The following is a 26,968-nucleotide window of genomic DNA, read 5'->3' as shown; positions in this document are numbered from 1 at the left end:
GTTAGGGTGATCCGCCCGACACATGGCTAAATAGTTATGCGACATGGGTTTTTAAAATAGGTTCGATAATGCTTTGTTAAGCGAAGATTTCAAACTCAACTTCTGATCCGAAGTAAAGTAACAAAATACTTATAGGTGTTGTTTTATGCCTATTTGTTTAGATGAAATAGTCCGAAATGACACATAAAAACCTCAAATTCACAATATACAGAGCGGAACAAACAAATAACAAATTAACAAAATTGCTGAAAATAAAAAAGGATTAAGTCCTCATAGTTCAAATATTGCCTTTATATTCAAGCTAGACACGAACATGGACACATTATTCACCATTGACGCTAGAAACTACGTATAATAATAATAAAACAGCCAGAATTAGTAGCGTGTTGCTAATTACAAGGGTTGAAACCTTCAAATACCCCGCACGAATAAAGGGATGAATAAGTTTGTGATCATTCTTTGGAGTATTCAGGCCTGTCATTAGTGGAACCTATGTTTTGGGAACTTGTCCAAACATGTTCGTGTATAGAAGACTTTAAATGTCATAGAAGGGTCCGGTTTAGTTGAGCTCTTTTGAATGTTTTAATTTTCATATTTGAGAGTGGACATGCGGATAATATTAACAGCCTAGGTAAAGGGTCAAACCTTATTGTTTTATTTTTAGATTTGATCTTTTAGCGACAGACACCACATTATACTAAAATGAAATGTTGGTCTTGTAAATTTTGTGTCTGATTACAAACGAAATTACTATTTACAACAATTTGCAATAAGATCTGATTTTCATGTAATAGTATTTTAGTAACGTTTTAAATTAACGTTTCATTTGCCATTTGTCACCAAACATCAATTTGCATATCTAAAGCATCTCTATACCACATAAAATGTATTTCATTAAGTGCTCGATGGTTTATGATACAAGTTTCGAATTCATTAAGCCCCAACAAACTGTTTAAGCCCATAATGTTCAATGGAAGCGGTAAATTTAACATTAATATTGCGGTTTAGGATGACCACGTCTCCGCTAACCCGACTAAGCCACAACTGTAATAACAATAATTTCAAATTGTCACCTGTAAACTTAGCCGTGTAATTAGAATGTTCAGAGTTATTGGACATGGATACTTAAGTATGAGGAAATGGCGATGGCTCGGGTGGCTGGGAAATGTTGGAGGGAATTGTTTGAGATACTATGATACAGATTTGATTAGAAATGATATCTGCGGTTTGAGGTATACTTTTGTGCTTAATTTTTTCACTCTAATTCTTCATGCTTTGACGCATAAGGACTGAAACCGTAGTGGCTACTACGGGCTCGAAAATCAACGTAGTTCCAAAAATATTATGACAGCGGATGATCGACAAACGCCAAACCCATTCTGCGACACTTGGGCTTGTCCTGACTCTGGGTGTCTTTGTGCATCAAACTTGAATCTTTGTGAAATCTCGGAGCGCAAATTATTTGAAAAGCATCGTTTTAAAAGTATTGGAACGATATTACTGTGAACAGGTGAATGTTCTACTCATTTAATTAATTTATTCAAACGTAATATTTTATTTATATTATGAATTAAAAATAAATTCGTAAACAAGGTTTGTTAACAATCTAGCCCCTCAGACATCTTTTAGGTAACCCATGGGACCGAATATGGCGGCCCCGGCCATTAAGTGACCCGGCTATACAAATTTATTTATTAAATCGATAAAGCTTTAGGATCATTAGCTATCTGTACATTAACCTGTATCATTCAATTTAATATTCTTAAAGATTCTTCTGGGTATTTAAAGTGGTTATTTCAATTGAAAATTATGGTGCCATCGAAAGTTACTAATATAAAGAGCCCATGTAAAACTAAAATACAATAAGGCAATAATGGATTCGCTTACTCACAGTGGTAAATATTAACTACAACTGTATTAAAATCTTCACTCTCGCCGTCACGGGGAGGGCAATGAAACAAAAGGTGTCTCGCATCTCTTTCATCCCCGATATTTACATATATTTCTTTCTCACCTGACATCATGTACCCTTGAAAGCGTCTCAATGTTGAATGTGTTAGTGATAGGAGTACTTGTCACACGTTTGTGTGTGTGCGTGTGATTTTGAGTACTTTGTGACATGAGACTCGTGATTCACGGGTTCTCTGCTCTTAGGTCGGTCTTAGTCTTGGCACCTAATACAATTCTCAGGTAAAAGAATGAATACCTACTAACCTAAAATTGAAATAATGAGTAATTTACTGTTTAACGTTTGTCAAGTATAGTTTTAAGTTATACCAAAACACAACGGGACATTCTTTAGTTTAGTTCTTTACGTTTCGTATAATACGTGTCAGTTGTTTTTTTTCATGAAATAAAATGTACCACCAAACTGAGAACTGTTTCTTACACTCTTAGAGCTATACAAAATAAAGCACTTACCTCGCCTGTGTCGCACGTGGTATTTACTCTTGGAGACCGTCCCCGAACAACAAGGCTGTTCGTAGTAAAAATTATATGAATTGTCCACTTCTGTAGTCTGTTGCACTGCCTGCGAGTGTACGTGTAAACTCACGGCTATCAGCAGGAATACCGACCACCGGACGAAAACGGCTAAGACATCCATAGTCCGACAATTTACAGCAAACATATTAATAGTCAATCACAACACTAAACCACTCAATGTCTAAAGTTCAACAATTCATTTCATTGCCCTGAAAATGAGAAAACCTTTCTAAATTATTCGTATTTTGAAATCGAATAAACACTGAGTTATTTTGTTCGCTATATCTTTACAGCTTTGAAACAACTATAAATATATTTTCAAGGCATTTTTTGTAGTATTTAGATTTTTTTAACATATTGTTTTTGTTTCTAGGCCTAAATTCGGCCTGCCTAAGCGACGGAACGGGCGTCGACCATACGTCCTACTGCATCACAAATGGTTGACATGTGTATACAAAATATAAAAGTTTAGAGTAATGTGACGAAATACCGGTCATAGGATGTATTTCAACCCAGTGCAAAAATTACTCAATATCTTTCAGATAAATAATACTTAAAGATTTAGTTCTTTAGAACTTCCACATAAAACAAGCAAAACCATTGTTAGGAAATCCATTAAAGGTTTCATAACAGTCGTAAATAAATATTATGATTTTGAAGTAGAAAAATAATGATGAATATATTGATTGTATCGGAACCTTTAACAATCATTTAGATAAGTCCAAAAACCAACATTTGGCAAATCACAACTCATTGTTCGCACTCCAAACAATTTGGATCATAAAGAGAACATGATTTATCGTCGGAACCATCAAACCAGAATCAGAAATGGCAAATATAGCAACAAATGTCACCCACCGATTGTACCGCGAATAAAAAATATAATGGAACCAATAAAACAAAATTATGGGGAAGTAGAAAAAACATCCTTACGCCTATTCGACAATAAAAATGACAGTTTGGCTTGTAGAGTTCGCATTAAAAATACCATGTGTAGGGTTGGTTAATGGCAGCAAAGACCATTACACGAGCCGATGGTATTAAGTACACCTCTGTAATGGAACCTCGTGGCGATATGCAACAGGCCCATATCATACACCATATCGCGACTAACGTAGAAAATGTTTGTTTGGTTTTTAATTGCTCTATTACATTCATAGGACCGTAACTGTTTAATATGCAAATGAAAATTGAAAGTCTCCGAAAGATAAATGAGGTTGAATAATAAACGTGATAGTGACATTTCGAATTAAAATTAAACTAAATCCAGCCAGTTATTTTTATCCAAATTGAGACTAATAAACTTAATTACCATATCAAAATCAATGTAAATGGAGGAACTCGACCCAAAAAACGATCCTTCATCAAAATCCAACACATTTGAAGTTAATCCATTACGTTATTATCAGCTATGATCCGTTATCGCTACAGTTACCCTTGGCGATGATTACCCCGGGACACCACTGAATAAGTAAATAAATGTCTTCTACTAAATTTAACTCCAATCTTTCTCAGCGACCGTCATGTGACCGATATCTTTCGCTGAATGCGGTCAGGGATCGCTCGTTGAAAGAGTCCAGAGATGAATTAAATAGATAGGGCCCTCAAAAAAGGGACCACGAAAGGGATAGACGCGTCGCAAAATTTCGGTTTGTATTCGAAAGTGGGACACGGAACTTAGTTCATTTAACAGTTCGTATTGAAACTAATTTTGTAATACTCATTAATGTTCATAAATGTCTTTAATTTGTGTATCTCCATTTATTTTTAGAAGTAATATCAGTATGGTATTGTATTTGGTAATATGATGTAATAACACGCATTAAGGAGTGTAGGTGTCCAACAAAAGATGGCTGCCTACTCATTTTGGGATAAAAGGTACATGTTTGTACAAGAATGGTATCTATTATAATATTATCAAAGGTTGTTCAATTGATTTTTTTAAATATTTAATTTTAATTGCATTATTTTTTATTTGGATCCTTATTGATAAATTTAAACAATTGACATTTATAAAAATGAATGTTATTTTTTAGGACTTATTATTTCATTTTCTTTAATATATGCGATAAACCTGGCTTCTAATATTAAGCCGTGGCTAGCCATTAATAACGAAAACCTATCGCTATACTATTTAAAGCCAGCCAGTTTGAAACAACGGTTATCGTATATTCCCCGTAAAACAGTGATTAGTTCCGCTCTTTGCTTCTAATACTTTTAACAACCCCGTATAAATTGAGCAGACGTTGCATCTATGTTATTTTGTGTGAATGTTTTAAACATTATATTGAATTCTATAGAATGTATTTTATTTGCAATATATTGCATTATTATTCCATCAATAATGTACTTCTGGTTAGGGCTTGTCAAATATATGTGAGGGTATCAAAAATTTTATTTCGAATGATTAATGATGTCGACTGCTTATCACATCTCTATGGGTTAAACGCCTGAGCGATTTTTGTTCAATTGACAGTAGAGCCTTTGCAGCGGATATTTTAAATCCCCCATTTTCATACGACTCTTATAGATACTCAACTTTTAAAATTCAGTCATTCAAAGCTGCATACTTTGTTTGTATCGTTTGAGCGACACACGGTGAGATTCATTTAAAATGATAAATGAGTTTGAAATCTTTTGACGGTTTCTTACCAAATGATATTCTTTGAATATCAACCGGGATCCGACCAAACATTTTTATGAACTCGAAAATTATAGCACCAGCACCAAGAGATTTGAGATTACTTTATTTATTTACCAAATCACACATAAATATGGCACAGAGATAATTATATCAGAATCTATTCAGACATGTCTCTGGAGATAAAATGTAAATTCAAATATTTAAGTTAACAATCCAGTCGTGCGTTAAATAATTCTACAAAAAATTCGAGCTTCTGTCGTAATTCGTAGCCCCTCGGCCATCGGAACCGGTTCCATAATGATGTCTTCATTACCAGGTGATTCACTACGACTTCGCTCATGCACGCTGATAGGCGACTTTTTATCTTGTAATTTATTATTCTTCTTCTATCTACATCCTGTATCTGGATTCCATATTTTGAATTATTAAGGTGTTACGGCTAAGCAATTTATCATTGTGACCACGATTTAAAGTTAATTTGAATATTGTCTCTCTTTGATGCCGAACCGTATTTTCAACGTATTATATATCAACTAGTTTATTCTTAATCTAATAAAAAATGTAGTAAGATTTCATTTTAACACTGTTTCGCCTAAATTGTTTCGAAAGTTCCAGAGAAATATGAAATCTTGTAATTTTATTGCTCGGGTTCGTTATACAGATTTAATCTCTTTTAATATCTGTCGATCTCGTTTCGCAGTACAATTACACCGTTACTGGCCATTGCACGACAGCGTCTGCTCATTATGAGCGAAGAATGTTAAGAAATTTCATCCGACAACCCATTGAGGCAACCCTCCCAATTGTATGAAGGTGTTCCAATTGAATGGTGGATAGGTGGAATGGGGTACGATTATAATGAAATTTCGCCTTGATAAAGACCAGTGAGCCCCGAAACACAATACTTGATGTTTCCTCCTCAACCCGTATCCATGTCACGTCATTAAACCGGGTAAAAATATCTGCCGACACATCTTAGTTAAGTAAATTAACATTAATTTATTTTTATATGAAAGCGCATTAAAGAGAGTGAATGTAAGAGTTTTGTTAGCAAATAATTTGATGACACGTTTTCTTTGATCTTTAATCTTGTTATGCGAATCTTTTAGAGCAAAAAAATAAGTATAGTTTTTTTTTTCTCGGAACCAATTTTTTCTCATAAAAAATGCAGAACGGGTTTAAGGCTCCAGAAATGATTATGATGGCTTCATTTAAGACTGAAGGCGAATGTAAATCATTTTTTTGTTTGTAAATTTATGTATAAGTGAACGCGTTAATTGCTTTCTTAATGGAGCGACGCAATCAAATTTGTGGTTGTATCAATTTGTTTCGCATATAAATTAAGCTTATAAAAGGATTTATTGAAGGCTTGAAATTATTTATTGATATCAACGAATTAACGTAAGACTGTCGCCAAATAAATTCATCATTGATATTGGGATAATATTTTATATTACGTTCTCTCTTTATCAATTTCGGATTTATGGTTTTATACGCTTTACCAGTTCAAGAAGACAACATAACTATTTTAAAAGGATTAACCTCTCAATTTCCCTACACTAAAAAAAATCTACCCACTGCACTGAAATTGTTTTTCACAGATTCGATATTTATTTAATGAGCAGTAATCCAGGCGATAAAATTGGCTGCCCAAGAGAGATACGCTCCCAGGAAATACGCTGTGAATTATTAATACAATACCGTAACAGCAAATTGTAAGCTTCTTATGTCGGGATCTGAATAAATATCGGTGAGCCGATAGTAGCAACCTAAACACAAGTATTAACGACACATTTGGCAATATCTTACGGTTGAAACTTGTCATAAATTAGTTAGTGCTATTAATAAGGGTTCGATTTTATTTTCGGAATATTATTTGCCTTGGTCTTTGGTCCTTTATTTCGAAATTAAGTCAAAGTTAAACTGTTGGTTTTCTCATTTTGTCTGTATTTTTTACATTCTGTCTTATTTTAACATGCTTTGTGACAGATTGTTTTTTGTAATGTTGTGTAATAGAATGCAGAATGTTCACAAGAGGCTGCAAAATGTATTGATGACAAACGTAAAGAAAAAGGGTTTAAGGTTTTTGCTGTACATAATATAAAATCAAATAAACGTGACAATACACCGTCTTTCAGCAAATCTAGATTTCATCTTAAAATGGTCTTAGTATATTTTTGGAGAAGATAAATGTCAAAAGCACAGAGTATTCGTCAAATCTCGTTTAGCAATATTAATTTATTCAATTACCCAAAACGGATTATTAAGACGAGATTATGCTAGGGCAATACGATAAGTTATTAATACAGTTCGGTTACATAAACCTCGTTTCTAATTAGTTTCTGTTGTACAAAATCAATTAAATGGTACTAACCGAGCCATCGGATCAGACCGCAACCTCAAGAAATGTTCGTAGACTCAAAGGTTTGGACAAACATCTATGTACAGGCACATACGAACACAAATTAATATTGAATTCCGCCTTATGATGGGGAACTATGTTGTGGATAGCATGCGAATTGCAGACTACGTAAATAAGGTTCTATTAGTGCAACTTGAAGTTATTATTAGTTGTCTCATCGCTACCTTCTGCTTTGATTTATTGGCTTTATACGAATCAATATCGATGTATGTATGTAAATCTGGGAAGTTTAGATCAAAATTAAAAAAATCTGATGCCAATAAAAATGATTAAAGCTTATCTATTTTAGTGTAATACAAACAAATGATTAAACCAAAATGTTGACTTTAACTGATTTATTGCAAACTGACCGCAAACAGACACGATAATATTACATTACGGGCACAAAAAGTTTTATCGCAAATATCATTCCTGTTTATTCCCCAAAACCGATTCATAAGCCTACATAAATGTCAATAGTTTCAATAAATGCTGCGTCTGTCCGACACTCTGCGGCCACGCCGCTGTATTCGAAACACGTACGAAATTCACGTAAACGTCTGCTTCCCATCTTATTGATACAAATAGAGATATCAATTGTTTAGGACAAGGAGAAACAACAACGTGGCAATGATAGTAATTCTTCTGACGGGATGTGAGGGGGCCTTTATGACCACTTTGATATCTGCGGGGTAAACTTTACTGTGTTATGGAATGAGATTTTTACGGACTTTGGGACCGTCGTAATGCTATTGACCTCTTTGATGGTGTTGGCCCGGCTCTGAACCGTATTTAAGAGGCGATTGAAATGAACCCGACTAAGATAATCATAATTGAGTCAATGTTTACGTTTCCGCGATTATGCATTTCGATGGTAATAATAATATTGTTTTATGATAATTTTTGTTTTCGCTTTCGTTATCACCCATTAACGATGGATTTAATTACAGCGCAACATAAAGGTGTAGGTATAACAGTTTATGTATACCATTTTTAGATAATGGAGTTTCTGCTAATTTGAATCTAATCCTAATTTAGATAAAATAGACTTATAGACATAGAACTTAGATAGAATATCTATCTAAATTATCGAGGTTAAAAAAATATAAAAAAATAGTAGTTTTGTTTACTATGCAATTCTTTTTATTTTTATGGAATTAATCATTTTACGACCACAAATGAAAGTTTAATTAAGCTTAAATTATTAATATTTAAACAACTTTGAAGACACTCAGTAAACTCTTATTTAATTTTAGGTAATCTGAACAAGAAAAGTCTGTTCGGTTAATTAAACCAAAAGTTAACACAATTTTTTTAGATGAACAGAGACTAATATCTTTTTAATAGCCGTTTTGTCCTTGTATACAAAATATAAATAATTCCAAGTATCCAACGGAAATGACTAAGTATAATTTTGGTCAAAGCTTTAATGTAATTTTACTTTGAGAGTTGCTGTCTAGAATAAAGAGCTTAGTTTAAAATTCTGATTTAGTTAGAAGTTTAAATAGATTTAACTTTGACTTGTTAAGGCTTAACTTAGATCAATAGTCGAAGGTTTGAAGAAACATTATTAATTTACGTCCTAAGAATTGCTAAAATGAAACTTTATTTAAAAGGCTGGAATTATATTAAACATTTAACAGGGCTTTTAGGGAATTACTTTAGGGTAATTAAATGGTTAGGTAGATAGGTTATTTATTTAATAACAACTATATTCTGGTTCGTTCAGGAAGTTTTAAACAGACTTTTATTGTTAAAAACACCTAGTAAAAACAAGTTCAGTTTTAAACAATCTTGTCTTGTCCAACGTCAGTTGAAGTAAGAATAAACAAATATTTTAGGCATATTGACGGTATTGCAATGCCTTTCTAGTACTTATTCGAGTAGAGTTCTTGGATTAATTCCTAGTTACAATATGAAGCATTTAAGGTTTGACAACGATTTTTAAAGGGGAGAACAGTTTGCCGGCCGACGTTTGCCGTGCGTTTGTGTACTGTCTGTTTTCTGTATCTATTTGTGTCCTAAGGTTGTTCAACTCGTCAGAACGAACTATAAGAAATTCGATTTGGTAATTACACGATGTTATAAAAACTCTATGATAAGTTATAGGTTTTGGTTTGGTTTGTTTTAAGTAAGAAGTTTTAAATGTTCTTTTTTCAATTGTTTTTAAATGAGAGTGTAATAGTATGCCTTGAAAAGTATTAAATACTTTTTTGATATAAAATTTGTGTTTACCAAAAAAGATAGCAATTGTCATATTATGTTGACACTTTTAAATTTTCAATTTAATACACTTTACCAATAGCTTTGTTAAAGTTTTATTGTTCAAAGTAACTTTTAAACAAGCGACAAAATATCTCAGAGTTATTTGGTTGATGCACAATAGCCTATACACGAGAATACGACGACCAACCTCCTCCGTAGTCCGTTGAACCAAACACGTTGCAGTTTCACAGAAAAAATAAACAACACACAATAAACGACGATAAAAGAATCACTTTATTTAACGGTAGTGTTTATTTTCACTAACTAAAAACTATACGAAAACATTCAGATATAATATTCGAATAAACAAGTTTTAGTACTCGTAGATTTACGAAGAAGTTGGACGCGAGCGTCCCACACGCGTGCATCAAGCGTGCCGGCCGGCGCAGAACTAGCTCGCTGGTCTCATTCCGTACAAAACTTTTAAGTCATGGAGACGGCAAAGCTATGTCGCGCCTCTACAACTCACGCACACAATCATGCCCGACACCCTATGCACAAACACGAAAGCGAGCTTCCAAGTTCACTAAATAAACGAACACCAACACAAACGTGCACCAACACCGTCTACCCCCTGTTCATGAGACGTCCGAGCGAGACGCGTATATCAACAATGCATTTACGAACACGAGCGTGAGCGAGAGGCTGATACCGCAACAGATGTATATCATTTTACGCAGGTAAGTATTGAAAATGTTGGTGTGTATGAATGAGACGGAGTACAAATTTAGCTTAGGCAAAGCCGGTTGGGAGCGAATGGGACAGGAACTGTTCAAGTCACCCACTGTACATTCCTTCCTGATACCGGCGCGCCGTCGTACCTTTCGATCGTTCAAGTGGCAGATGAAGCTTTTAGGGTTGTCACCTGATCAGTTCACAAAGCGATAAAAAAGCGAGGAATTTTAATTAGTCACATGCACGGTGAAAATTTGGGAATACATTATTTTAAACGACCGTACCTTTTCCTCTACCTTCCGCTTCTAAAATAACCTCCACCAAGATATTGTTTTTAACAATCTGTATCAAAATTAAAATAACCAAACCAATAATAGAAAAAAATACAGTTAGGAATAAGAACAACAGAGTACCTGAAGATAAGTGAAGGAACAAAACACTTCTATTTTTGCAAGCTTATAAATGATTCAAAGGCGCAGGTACCATCCTTACGTCAAGATGTCACAAAGTAGCAGGTAGTGTAGTAACGTATGCTGCTAAATTTTGCGAATGTTTTTTGCATACACCGCTTCCACTACTTTTTGTGTTTACAATGAAGACATCTGCTTTTAAAGGGCGGTTTTTGTATATCTATATTATACAATTTATTTTAATTGTGTATCGTATGAAGTGATTGTGACCCCTAAATTTAATTATTAATAACAATCATAAACCCTTTATGAAGTGTTAACACCTGTTATTTTTTGACATCTGAATAAAGTAAGGTGATATAGATATATGAACAATTTAAATATTTGATTTCAGTTTATTTTGAAACTTTCAATGGTTTGATATAAATTAATATTGAGAAACTTAGTAAGCTTAGTACCTGACTTGCTTTGTGGAAGTAATGTTAAATTTAATATTATGGTGGATAAAGTTCAATCGTTAAGATTAAACAAATGAAATACATTAAGGTTTTGTAATGTATTACAAAAAATAAAATTCAGTACTACAATAGCAGTCTTTGCTTGCAATGTAAGTACAAAAAAAATAGTCCAGCGTCCAGCAATGACTTAATAGCAAGAGGTTCCCAACATTTTTTATGAAGTATTTGGAATTAGAATTTTTTGTTCGTCATTGGTATTATATTTCTAAAAAACGAAGGTCCGCGATCGGAGAGCGTCAAGCGAAACACTTCTGCGAAACCGGAGCCACGCGTTGGCGGGCTGACGGTAACACGCCACGACACCGTATCACAACACATCCCTTTCCATGTAGCTAACACACAAATTAGTGTAGTATTATGTTCACGCCCTTTATTTTTATACCTTTGTCAAACTTCACGCGAAACGACAGAACAATACACTCACACAGTACCCGGTATTTTCTAGAACGTTAGCCGAATACGATATTTCGTTTTACAGTATATGCATTCTTTTCGCGTCCTGTTCTGTAATCCTAAACGGAATTGACGTGGCGATAGCTTGAAAAACAAAAAATAACACGTGAAATATGACGTGTTTTTGACGGTTTGACACGGGTAACGTTCGCGGTATACTTCATTAACTTTTCGAATCCGAAATCCTGACAGCTCAAGTACTTTGCCCATAGAAATGGAGTTCCGCTTAGTCGTTTACATCTACATCCGTGTTCGAAAGCAAATTGTTCAGACCTATATTTGGAAACCATCGAAATATTAATTAATCATCTAATCACACATCTTAATCTCACAAAACCATTGTCTAATCCGTTCAATAGTAATTGTTAAACGAGGCTTAACTATGACTTGATGTTACAAATTCGTAAAATATTTTTTGTGTACACTAAAGTTGGTAAAAAAACGTTACCAAAATGGACAGCTAATACCGGTTATTAACTCCTCGTTTTGAATTAAGCTAATGCGGTTTAGATTTAATTTTAATAACAGCAAAGTAAAGACTACAAATACATGAAAAAGTAGAGCTTCATTGTTCAAATTTTAAACTGTCTCGACATAACATACTCGACAGAATAGGGTTTAATGATTTTGACATAAGGCGTCTCGCACACTGTGCAAAAGGAGTGAAAGGAGGGCCTGTGGCTCCATAAGCGCGAAATAATGACGACGCATTGTAGCTTCGCAGGATCAAGTAAGTCGCTATTATTTATTTCTTCGAAGGAGCTTCACAATAGCGTACCACGGCTTTGCTGTCAGCGATACAATAAGCAGCTGTTCTTGGTTTATTTTGTCGAGCTGCAGAGTAAGACGTACGGCAGATGACGTAATGTTACCTGCCTTTAGGACATGATAAAAGGAATATGACGGCACTGTCATCTTTAACTTGTAGTCTTTCGTGCTTATCTTTTGTGTCGGCTAATATTGCGCTCGGAGGCAAGTCTCGTGTACACAACAATGTTATTCAATTATTATTTTACAAGAAGCTTAAATAACATTGATGGATTGCGACAACAGCTGTTCGCTGCAGCTCGTATCTCCTAGGAAATCTTCTAAAATTTTAGACTGTTTTATACGTCGTTATTGTTCTCAGCTGTAAAAGTTGGTACCATCTGAAAATAGAAATATTGCATCGTTCATACGTCCATGAATTTTTACGCGGAAACCACGAGTTGCAACGGACGGCTCCGAGTGGCCAAAAAGCCAGAAATAGTCACTAAAGCGACGGCCGGAATATAATAGTAGCAATAACAAAAGTGAGTCGAGCTAACCATTGATTTGAATTTTACGTTAGTCTGACAAAAAATAAGTGCCTTTGTATTGCATCCGCACAAGTCTGACCCGTGGATGTCACTCGAAAATGCATGTCATACGCTATGGTAAGCCCGATGGTATTATTTCAGGGCGACAGGTGAATACTAAGTGACGTTGTATTGTTTTGTGTGCAAGCACTTATCAGCTTTGGTAGTTCGCACGGGCTCTTGGACAATTGTTAGGATTTTGTTGCGAGCGTGAAATTTGAGTCTTTAAAAAAATAGAATAGTGCAAGAATCAAGTATAAAACTACGTAGGGCTTACGTAAGTCTATTTTCGGTGTCACATTGAAAAGATTGTTGAAAACTTGTTTAGATTGATAATATGTCTGTCCTAATCGTTTAGAAACGGTCTAAGGATTTTGGTCTTCCTACAGTAGACAGGTAGTTATTACGAGTTAACATTAATTAAACCACTTAATTAACAGAGGCGTTTGGGTTTGTCTGCACACTTTGAACTATTTAGTAAGTAATTCAGTAGCCCTTTGTTATATTACTCGTTTAGGGCAAGGAATGCCAATAACAAACATCAAAATGTTTTTTGATTCGATATCCTTTATCGATATCAACTGCTTAAATAAATGTAGAGTTAAATGTATTAGTTTGTTAGTACCCTGATTTGACCCGCTTTGGAAATAGGTTCATCATGAACAAATATAACTACGAACTAATTCAACTAGTCTAAACTGAATATAAAACCTGATACCAAAATAGTGTTAAAGTTAGAACGAGGTCACCACTTAATTTCAAACAAACATCGGCTAAACATTGTTACAACAACTGTGGAACAATTTAACAGTGCTCGACCAGTTCATCCGTATTTCCTACTTAATAAATGTCTGGTCGAAGAGGCGAGGCAGGCCGCACTGACGCTAACTCGACGTCAGCCTGACACCGCGCCGGCCATGGCTAAAAATGACGCAGATGTTCCGTTTGACGGCTCCTGTTTTACCAAACTATATCAGATATTGATCGTATTTGTTTGTTATTATTGGTAAATATAACTCACTTCTAACTAGCTTTTGGTTTCATATCAATTTTAAGAGTGAGAGATTCCAAGACGTTACCAGAGATTTCACTAAGAATTTCCTAATGTATTTGGTTTCATCTCATAATCCATACTTACTTTCCGATGATAATCCATTGTTTAAATATCTTTATCTTTCGAGAGGTATTATAAGATACAACAAGCTTATCGTAAACCCAAGAAGTAAAATAAAAGGAATCAATATGTCATACTGTTCATCCAAAACATCATTAATAAAACAAGCAAATGATTAGAAGGCATTTACAATACTCGTACGGTCTTAAGCGAAGAACATGTTAATGAAGAATCAATCAGGTGTAACAGGGATCGAATTGAGTCCATCGCTGAGGGTAACCAATCAGGCGTCAGTGTTATTGTTGTGATTTGTTGCGGCATCGGTTCGAGTCCAATCGGCCGGCCCTCCGCCAGCCATTAGTTTGATTAGCTTGTCCGTCCCACGCACGCTGATTGTGCGAACGTTTGGCTTTGATTGATTCCTTCAAATGGCATCGTTTTTAGACTACGCTTTATTTCAGTACCGAATAAGAAACACTCATAATTTTCCATTAATAACTAATTATTGTATTGAAAATTTATAAAGATAGTTTTCTTAACTGTTTTAATGAAATGCTCGAGAATAATAACTTTACCAAAACAATGCCTCAACGATTTCGTTTGCGCCTGAAATTGCTTTGCGATAGATAATATCAGTTTCCATTACTAACTTAAATAATTAATCTAACTAAACTAATGCTAAGCGCTCGTATAATAATGTTCGCGGCGGAATAGACTCCATTAATAATTGTATACAGAAACTTTATTGGTAAGTTTCGTATATCGTTAATAATTTATCATATTTTTTCCAACAAAATAAGAGCTAATAATAATTTCATAAATTAAATAAACGTTATTGAGTTTCAAGAGGCATCATCAGCCTAGCCCATTCCCAACTATGTAGCTCCCATTCTAACCAGACGAAGCTTAGAAAGAGTTCTGTACAAGGAGCGACTGCTTATCTGAACTCCTAAACCCAGTCACCTGGACAACACGATTTGTCAGATTTTTCATTTCTGCCACCATAACGACTGTCAAAGATGTGTAAATAACACAATTTAACGTACCTCTCGAAGCAAGTACTTTATAGAAATTAAATATAAATGCTACTAACACTGCTTTCAACGAAATGGACAGAGACGGACGGGAAGAATTGACAAAACCCCGCCGGATAAAGGTACAGCTAGAGTTTGTATAGGACCACGTCTGAATGACGATGTCATGTTTATTTGCGTTGAAGCGGAGAGCTTCTTACTTGAGGAAAGAAAGCGTGACATTGAAGGGAGCTACATGAATCTTTAAGGTGGGTTTGGGTCAACAGTTTTAAATTTGTGTTCTGCGGATCTGGAAATAGGCTGTAGGTATTATGTAGGCTTGAGTGCTTTTGGAATAATTGGCAGATAAGTAACTCTTGGCTGGGATAGATAAATATTACTTATAATATTCTGAAACAATTAACATTTTGATGTAGGTCTGTTGTTTATGGAACCAAATGACAGATTATTAAAGTTAAATAAAATAAGACTCTATATCCGATCAACAGTCTGCGACAAATATAAAAAATACAGATGAATTGAGAACCTCATCCTATTTGAAATAAAAATATTCACGAGTTGTTGATATTAGTTCAAACATGCGGATTAATGTTGCCGTAAGCCTTCTTATGGAGGTTTACTGAATTAAAACTCTTGTGACTCTTAACATTTTAATCTGTAGAGTATCGTTCATTCTTCTAGCATTTGGAAGTTTTACACACATGTGTACCTACCGACCGAATTGAGCTTCTTATCACGAAAACTTGCTTTTCTAAATCAAAAAGTAAATAGGGTGGCTTTTAATTTTTGCTATAAGAAGTTCGGTGCTAAATTAGTTTCCGTTCAACGCTATACGTGCTCGGATTGTATAATTACATTTTTCCCTTTCCAACGGCAGGTTGCGGTCGAGATGCGTATCGTATCGATTGAGGGAGTTTTGCTAAATCGAACTAGGGCCACAACTCACGAAGTGGACCATCAAACTGCAGGGAAAAAGGACAAAACAAAATGTATAAAGGAAATTGCTTTCACAAATCCACTCGTATCTTGAACAATAAACGTGGAACGGTCCACCCGCCCTAATAGCAATGAAATCACGAAACCAAAACTGTCTCCCATGTTGGATACAATTCGATCTGCGACTTAAGAATTTTATTGACTAACCTTCAATTGTCTCAAATGACCAACAAAGGGAGAGCGTCTTGTAACTACGTAACATCTAAAATAGTACCTAATTGTATTTAAACTAATGGTAACTTTTTTTAAAGATCACTAACCACTCAAGCTCTTGTTTAACATCTACATAGCAGTAAGCATGTGCTTCATCAGATGCCGCAAAAGATTGAGTAATTATTGGTGGACAATTTAGACATAATGAGAATTAAACAAAAAAAGAAAAACGATACATCCACAAATGTTTTTTAACAGTAACAGAACTTAACAGTACTTTCAGTATTTGCTACAAACGTGTCCAATAAAGCATAGGACGTAGCATTTAAGAAAAAAACACCGGCGTTTACGAAACTAAAGCTACAACTCCCTTTGGTCAATCTTTGAGGACGTGCCGTTACTTTCGAGGCTACCCTTAGTGGCCTTTTATGGTACCCTCGAGAGAAGAAGGGGTGGCTCATTCTCTTGGATATCCACGTATTATTCCTCCTTCATTACCTCGATCTTACTCAGGTGCGTAGGTTGCTCCTGCATTTTTGTACATTGTAAGTTTTTTTTTTTAGTTTTTTTGTGGGGAAAAGGCTCCTGAACTCTTTTTTATATTGAAGGAATAATGACGTCCAAGAATTTTTTAATGGTGAAATGCCGTAAGCTTTTTACTGTTTCGATATTTTTAAATGGTAAAGTAGCGACGGATACGTGATTTTGAAGCCCCTTTTTATTTTATTTTCTTGGTTCTTCTCTTCTATGACAATAAGCTAAAGATGAAGTAAAGACTTTTCCTGGATTTAGATTCTTCAAATTGTACCTACTTTGTCTAAAATTATAGGGCGATTTGTAATTTGGATTGAAGTAGTAATCACCACAGGTTAACCAATATCTGCACGATGTAAATAAATATCTTATTTACCAACTACATAAATTGAAACCGCAATCTTCGTCTTGGTAAAGGACATGAGAACTAAACCTGCTCACGTAATGTTTGACCGCGTTATCTTATTCTATACTCGAGTCTGTATTTACAGACCAGACCACTCTACTCAGTCTATTTGTTACGAATACCAAAAGATTTTAAGGAGAGTAAATCTTTTATCTTAATTTATATGGTTCTTAGTAAAATTGATTATTCTTTATACGTGAACAATTAATTAAAAAAATTTAAATAGTTTTTTGAATTTTAATTTTATGCAAATTAGTTATTGGCGATTTGTCTTCTTGGTTTATTTTACTTAAAAAGAAGCAAAACAGTATCTCTCAATACAGAACTGTCAAAAATATGTGTCACATTTCCCTGTACCTATATTTTGACACTAAGGTCTACTTGTGGCAGAAAATCAAAATAAATCTCAATCAATCTCAACCGATTTAAAACCTACATGGATAATATACCTACACGGATTTTTATTACGTAACTTACCGAAAGATACGTTTAGTACTTTCAATATTTTCTTATTTTTTATGAGGTCATAATAGTAGTCATTTCTAGTATATTATTCAGTAAAAGTAGGGACGACTGGGGGAAGTAAAAAATGTACGCGAAAGTAAAAAAAATACTAAATAAGGATTTATAAAAATATAGAACAAAAATAAGCGCAATGATGATAATATCAATAACTAAACATATTAAAAAAAATTGTTCTATTAAAAATTTTTGTCCCTTTCTACATTCGTACCCACATGACTTATAAATATCTTTAACATCACCACACTTACTATCAAAAAGAAAATCGTTGACGTAAATTATTCCACTAACGCCTTTTTGCTGGAATAACAGAATATATGCGGCTATTAGCAGGCAAGAGCTCTCAGTCCTTAATATGGTTAATTGGGCTGAGCACATCACTAACTAGGCTATGCTTAGAAGTATGCGAGTATGGATGGAGTTTCCTCCCCACCTGTAATTACCTTTATTCGTCTCACGATTTAAGGGGAAAAGAAATCCTAATACAACGGAACATTTTGAAATGAGGTATTCAGGTAATTAATCTGTTTAGACCATAACATTTAGTTCTATTTTAGCGTGACTTATGACCAAGAATAAGATATGTTAAGTATGATTAATAGCGTAACTACAGTCATATGAACGTTTCCAAAAAGCCAAAAACATTTGTTTTTGATTTACCAAAAAATGTTGGAGTACTTTTCATTGATAGCTGGGCGTTATAAGCAACACCTGAATATCGAACTCGACCGAAGAGTACCAAAGGTCACTATAATATAATATGTGTTTTCGTTAATTTTATAAAATAACGACAAATCAACAGGCAACACGCTTTTTGTAATGATCAAGTTAAAAATTAAAAATGGTTATGTAGCTTCAATTATATTTATAGCTTTAATAAATCAGTAACCAATTTCTTAGCTCAAACAGAAAATTATAATAATAAAACTTTGCAGCTGCCTTCTGAACATAACAAAGAAAAGTTGGTGCCAATCAAGTTATTGGAGCCCAATGAAAGTAATCAGTATAAGTAAGGTCTTTCATGACGTTTAATGTCAATTCAAGAGCGTTAGAAGAATCAAAAGATCTTGTTGACTTCATAATTATTTCAATTCTTAGAATAATATTGTAATTAAGTGTCTGTCAAAACAATGTAGTTCGATATTTCCAAATTGTAACAATGTAAATTTAAACTTCTATGTCAACAATATCGGAATCTTCTAGTTATATTATTCGTATAGGTACTGATTCGAGTACTGTTTGAAAATATTAATTTTAAACTTAATTTACTATAAATAAAGCCCTTTTTCAAATAAAGGGGTAAACAGGAACGTCTAACGATATTTATTCCTCTAATGAGGGCAAATTCAAGCCCAGTACTATACTTTAATAATTTAATGACAGGTTGGAAATAAAACGATACAATTTCTAACAATTATAAAGTAGAATAAACACATTATAATATTGTAGAAAATTGCCTGTCAGATACACTACACGGTGGTCAAAGGATAAAGAAAGAGGTAAGCTTTTAAGTTTAGAAGAAATAAAATTGTTCTTTCTGCATGCTTAATTAATTTCTGGACTTTGTGAATATTATACGATACTTTTATCCAGATTAGAATTAAAATGAACTACGGAGTAATTAATATTTTTCAATTTACTTAAGTTAAGATGAATATGAGAACAATTTTTAATTAAGAAAGAGTTGTGCAAATAAAACGTTATCATATTAGAATGTTTAAAGATATTTCTGTATATATTAAGTATTAATACTCCTAGTTTAGATAGAGTACTCATTTTTTAAATGATACGGCTTACTTACGCTTATTAATTAAGTGCGCCCCACTAATTTCGGACCCATCGAAGTTTTATCATGAACCGACGCGATCAGCTGCCATTGACACTATAGGAGTTTTTAATATATAAAATGTTACATATTCCTGAGCTCTTTTCAAGTTGTATATCTTTCAGCAAAAAACTGACGAATCGCTCAATAAATACAACTGGAAAGTCATAATCACGACGCTTGTCCAAAATGCATGTCGCCACACACTTCGCTTATTATCTCATATCAAGAAAAAAAACGGCCTTTTTAATAAAACTATAAAAACATCGTACTTAAACCGTATAGTAAGTACTTCATAAAATAGAAACTCAAAACGATATTATTTAAAATTCATGGCCAATTTCAATATCGATGAATACAAATCGTCTAGAGGGTTAATCGTACGTAAGGATTCGATAATCTATTTGACTTGTCTTTCTATTCAAAGGGAACTTAGTTACCACTTTTGGAAATTGTTACCGAACTTATACGATGTTCGTAACTACGGATAACTTTATGATTAGTCTCGTCTGAAATACATAATAGGTATTTTAGAGGGAATTCGTGAATTGCGTTGGAGTTAGGCCTTAGGCTGTCTTTCAGTCTACAAAAGCTTTTATTATGAGCACTCATCTGATTTGGGTAGAACGCTGTTTCAAGCGACAGTAGTAGACAGAGAAAAGAGATTTTAAATTTAAATAGAACGGTCTATTTTAATGAAAATCCCTGAATAATGATAAGTATAAATGCGAAAGGTTTTTGTATGTGTGAGAGTTTGTTACCTCTTCACGCCCAAATGGAGGGACCTATTTTGATGAAATTGCCATGGAGGTAGATGTCACCTTGAATAGGGCTTATCAGTTTTAAGGGGGTAAATATAGGCAGCTATGACATACATCCAAGCGTGCAAAGACAAGAGCAACAGCAAGTTTTTACAATAAAATAAGTATTTATTCGTAAATCATTAATTTAATTTCAGTATCCTTCAAGAGAGCCTCTTCCAAACTCGTCTTCACATTTCCAAAACTTTGTTGACGAGCCTGCAGGCCTTAAAACAGCGGCTGACATAACGTACTTTATAAGTAAAATTATTATTCTGTCACAAATTATAATTAATCTGAGAAGTGAGAAATGATATCCTTAAACAAAAAGCTGACAGTGGTTTTGTTGGACGGGTGAAGTGTCAAAGTTAAATTGAATATTATAGGGAATGATCTCAGGCAGACGAAGTTCAGTCGGGTCGCGCTGACTAGTTAATCCAATGCCACAATTCACTTCAAGTTATTCTGGAACAATTGGCTGTTAGTTGCATTGCTTATTCATTGTTAATCGAACGTTCAGACTGTTTATGTTATTCTCGTAAAGCCGTCTTTACCGAAACTATTTTGGATGAACGGGAACTGGAAACTGTTGTTTATTGTTGGATATTTTACCTGTGCGCCTGAAAAGTTTGCTTTGATGTTTAATTTGTTTATTACGTTTTCTTTTTTTGTGATTGCTCATTGCATAACAAATAATTGAATAAAAATAATTCTAAAATTAATTATGACAAAAGAAAATACAAAGAAACAAACACCTGTTTTAGAGCTTATTCTGTGTGTGTGTTTCATTCATAAACGCGTTTATTGCGGTCAGCTGCTGGAAGTAAAACATTTAAATATTGAAGAATTTAATCTCTGTTACTTTCATTAAATTTCAAAGAGACATAAGTCCAAAGGTGCCAAATAGCTCTAATCGAAGATACACAATCTTGAATTCACTCACGTTGGCTCGGCGCTCGAGAGTTGCCCGTTGCTCACCACGAACTCAAATTGTTTGCAATTGGTAAAATACGGTGCACGTACGATATGACGACTAGCCGCCGTGCTGGTTAAGTGGATAGATTTTGGAAAACTGTTTTGCGTCCTTCATATAATAAAACATTTTTGATATGAAAATAATTTTCGGATTTCGTACTGGAAATTAGTTATGAACAAAAAGGCGTCATAACTATTGTATTAATTAATTTAAATACATTTATTTGTCAGTCAAAGTACTACAACTTATGTTAAAATAAATCCGCGTAAAATTCTTTGTCATAAATCTCATACAAAAACCTTGTCTCCGAACACTTCCCACAACATATTTATGATCCCAAATATTTGCCCACACTAGCAGTGCAACAGATATTGGCTGACAATATTGGCAGGGCTGCGGGCTGTCGGCTCCTTAATAGCTTAGATCGAAGATAAGGTATCTTGAAACCACTCACGTCGCTCCGTTGCCCTCAGTAAGCTACCGGTGCTACACAGCTGAGATTGTTTGCAGCTGGTCAAATCTGTACAGGACTAGTGGTTCAACGAGTTTTGGATATTGATTCTTAAAATACACATATATGTATTTTTGGATCTTTGTGTTTCTTCGTTTATGGTACATACTTATTTTTGTATTGAAAGTTTTTTTAGTTTTCGGACTAAATACTTTTGTCTTTCTGCGCAACAGCTAGTTCATCAGTTCAGTTCATCATCTTTGTTCTTAATTTTACTCATGATACTACTTGAATATAACGAGTAAATTAAATACTTATAGCACTTAACTGTATTGAAGCTATCTGTTTTAAAGAAAATTGTTTTCGGTGAATGACTTTATGTTATAAAAAAGATTTTATTGCTAAAGGTTTTATGCATATCCATGTTTTATGGTTCAAAGTTGACTTAGACATTATTTAACTTGAGTGATTCCATTTAAGTTTTATGATGCCTCAGTCTATTTTAACGACATCGTTGAGAAAAGAACACGTTATTTTTTATATAAATGCACTTAGTCTATTCTTTACGTAGATTAACATAGAACCTACTTAATCAAAAGTATACTTAACTCACAATGTAAAATAAAACAAAACACAATCATGAAACTGGTCAGATTTGATTTTAATTTTAATTCTTAATTGCGTAAAATTAAACAACGATAAAAACAGAAACGAAAACAATTCAGCAAATCGCTCGGCAATTTGTGCAAGCCGATATAAAAGTTGAATAAGATGTGGTATCATAGATTAAATAATCGACGTCTGATTCCGGAGGCTGACCACGTCCAATTAGGGTCGGGGTCCCTGGAGAGACGTGGGATCATATCGTGAGAGCGCTCGTCTATACGTGCCGTGTTTTGATGTAAGCTTTTAGATTTTTTGTTGTAAACGTTGTTATTTGGGATTATAAACGGAATAACACGTTATTGTTATTTGTTTTTGTACATAACTATCTAAAAAAGTAATTAAATAACGGTCCTAAATTCACACATAGATATAGTTTAAATTAAGTTTTTTTTGTACTCATTCAAAATACTCTCAAATAATTTCTTTGCATTTAACTCATAGACACCTAACAAATCTTTTCCTTTATTATTTCGTCTAAATGTACCGATTTCCTTGGAGTAACACATAAAAACGGCAAAAAAACTATTGTCTTTGACTTTTCCATGAACAAGACAAAGTATTTGGAACGTTAAAATAGGTAACGTGGGTGCCGACTTGAAACCAAATTCAAAGTGACAGGATTACTGGAGCATTTCGAACTGGTTCTATAGTGTAAAGAGCTTTTGCTCTCCTTCTCACTGTCACATGCCTACTACACAGGAATAAACTGAGCTGCAATGTATTTTAGAAAAAGTTCCACAGTTTTATATGTGTTTTACACACGTATGAGCATACCAAACACTAACTTTTTTGCTGGTTTGTTGGTTCTTTTAAAAAAATACTTAGTATGCATAGACAATGTTAAAAATAATTTAATCGGTACTAATGATTTAATACCGATAATCTTTTTTTAATGTTTTAATACCGTGGCAATGTCATAAATCAAACCCGAAAAATAATAAGTAATTAAATAACATAAGACGTCATTCCACATCATTGGCGGTAAGAGCTGTATTCAGACATACCTACACATAGGGTTGTTAGGTACATTTGCAGATTAAAAAGATGTTGGCAAAACCAAAAAGTTTGACAGCCTTTTTTAAATAGATCAATCGATATTTGATTCTATTTTAATGTACCAATAATTAAAATCTTTTAAAAATACTACTCGTTAATGTATTTTTGATGTTCGAAAACAGAACGCTGGAGTGAAAGTAATTAACAAGATTCTTTACTTATCGCATTTGCTCGTACCTATTACTATTCAGTGTTATTACGGAACACGGGGGGTGCCTACAACTGTTTGCAAAGCTTAAAAATAAAAATCGTTGCTTACATTTAAAATCATTTAAAAATCAAAGCGGACAGCATTTGTAGCGGCCCCTCTCGTTACGAAACTCATTACAAGACGCCAAATAAGAAGTCGTAAAGTAACCTTTCTTCGGAGGCCATTACGCTATGCCAAATGATATTTTGTCTCCTTACCTAGGGTCGTTTACATGGGGCGCGCGGGTCTCACTGCAAACACGGCCCGAATTTAATCTCTGCGCTGCTTTATCTCTGAGCCAATGAGAAGAAAACTTTATTTTGTGCGTAAACAAGGGTAATCGGCTCCTTTTTCCACACAGACGGCTACGTTGCGAATGATATTGAACGGGCAGGTGGCGTTGTCTAGAATACGTTAGGAGATGCCGGTGTGCCCCCTGTGCCCCCAGTGGCCCTCCGAGGTAAACCCGCAAATCGAATAAATCGCCTAATGTGGACAGAGACCACTATTGATTTACGTGATCGTAAATACCAACAGTATGCGCCCCTATTACCGCGGCCAATTTTGCAGAATGAACAGTTTTAGAGCAAACAATGCTCCTGATTGATGCTGATCAATCAGTGTATCAATCTGTTAATTTGGCAATGAGGTATAATTATATGCTAGTAGATTATTTTAAACTCCATATGAAATGAGAACTATATGAGAAAAGCTACTGTTATTTATCTTTATCTATTAATCATATATATTAATATATTAATCATGTAATTGTAAATATTTGTACAATTATTTGGTTGAAGAAAAATTTACTTTTATATGGGTATATCAACAGTAACAGCTCATAATAATAGGCTAGAATGAATTGTCGCCCTGAGACATTTGCGTTGCGAATACCAAGTAATGCGATTACAAAAATAAAACAAGGAAAAATAACATGCTAAAACTCTTAAGTATACTTCAAAAAAACATAAGACGCTCAGAGCTCATAATAATACTATTATATCCTATTTCACGAATACGAGACACAAAAAAATCATCCAAAGTACATTTCATAAGTCTTCACTAACAACGTGATAATATTACATGAAACAGGGAAAATATCGAGTATCGGAAATCGTACATAGTAGCTACTGGATATATGTATAATATACTATATTTTCTCGAGAACTTAATCTTATTTCCTATGCTGACCCAGTACTGCCGATATAATTGTATCAGTTGCCATATCATATTTGTTATTTGACTTGGCGTTACCTAGAATCGAAGGAGGTTTAACTAAGTTGACCTTATGATAGAATAAAGACCGCAGGGACAGAAATAAGAACACGTCATTTTGTGTCGTGACATTTATTTGTAGTAATAGTTAGCAAAACACACAATGTCAGGTTGTTTTTTCATCCTGATTATTTTGAACAAGATATTTTGTTTCAATAACGCATTTTGCTGACATTTAAGTTATGTCCATAAGTTTCTCCAAGGTGTCAAGGTGTCCTTTCTTAAGTCTACAAAAGTCTTTTAAAAATTTCTTTTCGACGATTTCTTATACTATGTTGTTGATAAAAATTTCGTTATACATAAAAAATAATAAGAAAATCAGATTAAAAATATTTTTATCATGAGTCTTTTCTTTATTTGTATGTCTTTGCGCTACATTGCGCGATTTATCCATATAAAATAATTTATTAAACTAATTCTCATTTTAAAAAACCAAAAAAATATCTCTAGTTATACATTTATTAAATTATATTATAGTAATAAAATTTTATGCTTTGAAATAGGCAGACATTCAGTAATCGGCGGTATTAGTTTATTTGAGATTGACAACGTTATGTGGATTATATTTCGTCTGAAATTCGGATCGCGTGAAAATTAAATAAAATCATTTTTATTTATATTAAAGCTAACTTTTTGAAATTGATACGACTATAAAACAATCATTAACTTTTAAGTATTAAAACAAACATTTTATTTACAAGTTTAAACTTAATGTCAATATTTATACCTCACTAAAATAAGCCATTAAAAAGAAATACGATATAATCGATAGAAATCGATATCAAATATAAACACAAAATAATCGAATCAAACAACTTATAGTGCAGAGGCCGTTTCATAAACTTCTCGATGTTAAGATAAAACCTTTTTGCATATCGATATTTAAACGATATATGTGGAGCGCTATACCGATGAGAGTTTATGTGATCCCGTTTGAACCATTTTATTGAATATCGGAAACGTATTTGGGGTTGAAATGAGATCTTTTCGTATTGTTTTAGATGCCTTTTTATCTCATCGTTTTGAAGTTTGACAGTGATTTATTTTGAAGCTCTTTGAACCTTCAATCGCGTTAGATGGTTTAATATACATATTTATTCTATAACTGTATGTACCTATTGAAAACATTTTTTTTAATACTGCAGTCTCTATTTTTGAGTTAAATGTATTCAAATTCGTTTATGTCGACCTTTGTTTATGTAAAAACAAACACAGAGCGCTTTGAAATTTATGTAGACGAGCACGCGTTTATTGTGTTTCGATAACGTGCCAATGTAACTTTATATTTTTATAAAATTTAATGATCGCAATGATACTTTTTTAAATATTTTCTACTCCAAAAAGTTAGCCCTTTGCGACAACACTTTAAATTTTTTTTTATTATTATTCGATGAGGGTTGCTATAAATAAAACTGTATAAACGAAATAATGTTTTTCGGCACATTTTCTCAACAACAAGCTTTCTAACACCACAATAATCACGTAAAAACATAACTAATCTTGTCTTATTAACTCGCGTAAACGTTAACAACAAATAAGTGAAGCTATTTAGTTGTTATTGTACGACAGACAACAGTTACTCGTGTAAAGGACGTTAATCATCTCGGCTAGCTACCCTTGGGAGCTGTTTGTGAAGATTTGGACCTTCATTTCCTCAAGAACATTACTCCTTCCGACTAAACCATGTTATCGGACTATGACGTCACTGGCCGAAATGATAAAACGTTTCTCGTCACTAAGTATATTAACTAAAAAATAAATTGTGTTTTTTATTTGCGTTTTG

General features: G+C 33.8%; 1 protein-coding gene across 3 annotated transcripts in view; it reads right to left on the bottom strand.

Moving 5' to 3' along the window:
* The window catches only part of LOC113496124 (semaphorin-2A), a 263,037-nt gene that overhangs the window by 81,914 nt on the left and 154,155 nt on the right, over positions 1 to 26,968 (bottom strand). For 2 of the 3 annotated variants that reach the window (XM_026875246.1, XM_026875247.1), the window contains exons 1-2: positions 9,943 to 11,393; positions 2,422 to 2,693 (exon numbers count right to left, since the gene is read on the bottom strand). The exons of the other annotated variant lie outside the window; for it this stretch is intronic. In XM_026875246.1, the coding sequence (XP_026731047.1) occupies positions 2,422 to 2,629 (208 nt within the window). In that variant the 5' untranslated portion in view covers positions 2,630 to 2,693; positions 9,943 to 11,393. Of the gene's footprint in view, positions 1 to 2,421; positions 2,694 to 9,942; positions 11,394 to 26,968 lie in introns of those variants that run through there. 3 annotated transcript variants of the gene reach the window in all.

The sequence above is a fragment of the Trichoplusia ni genome, chromosome 7 (assembly GCF_003590095.1).
Source record: "Trichoplusia ni isolate ovarian cell line Hi5 chromosome 7, tn1, whole genome shotgun sequence".
NCBI classification, from domain to species: Eukaryota; Metazoa; Arthropoda; class Insecta; order Lepidoptera; family Noctuidae; genus Trichoplusia; species Trichoplusia ni.
This window is presented reverse-complemented; position numbering and strand designations above follow the sequence as displayed.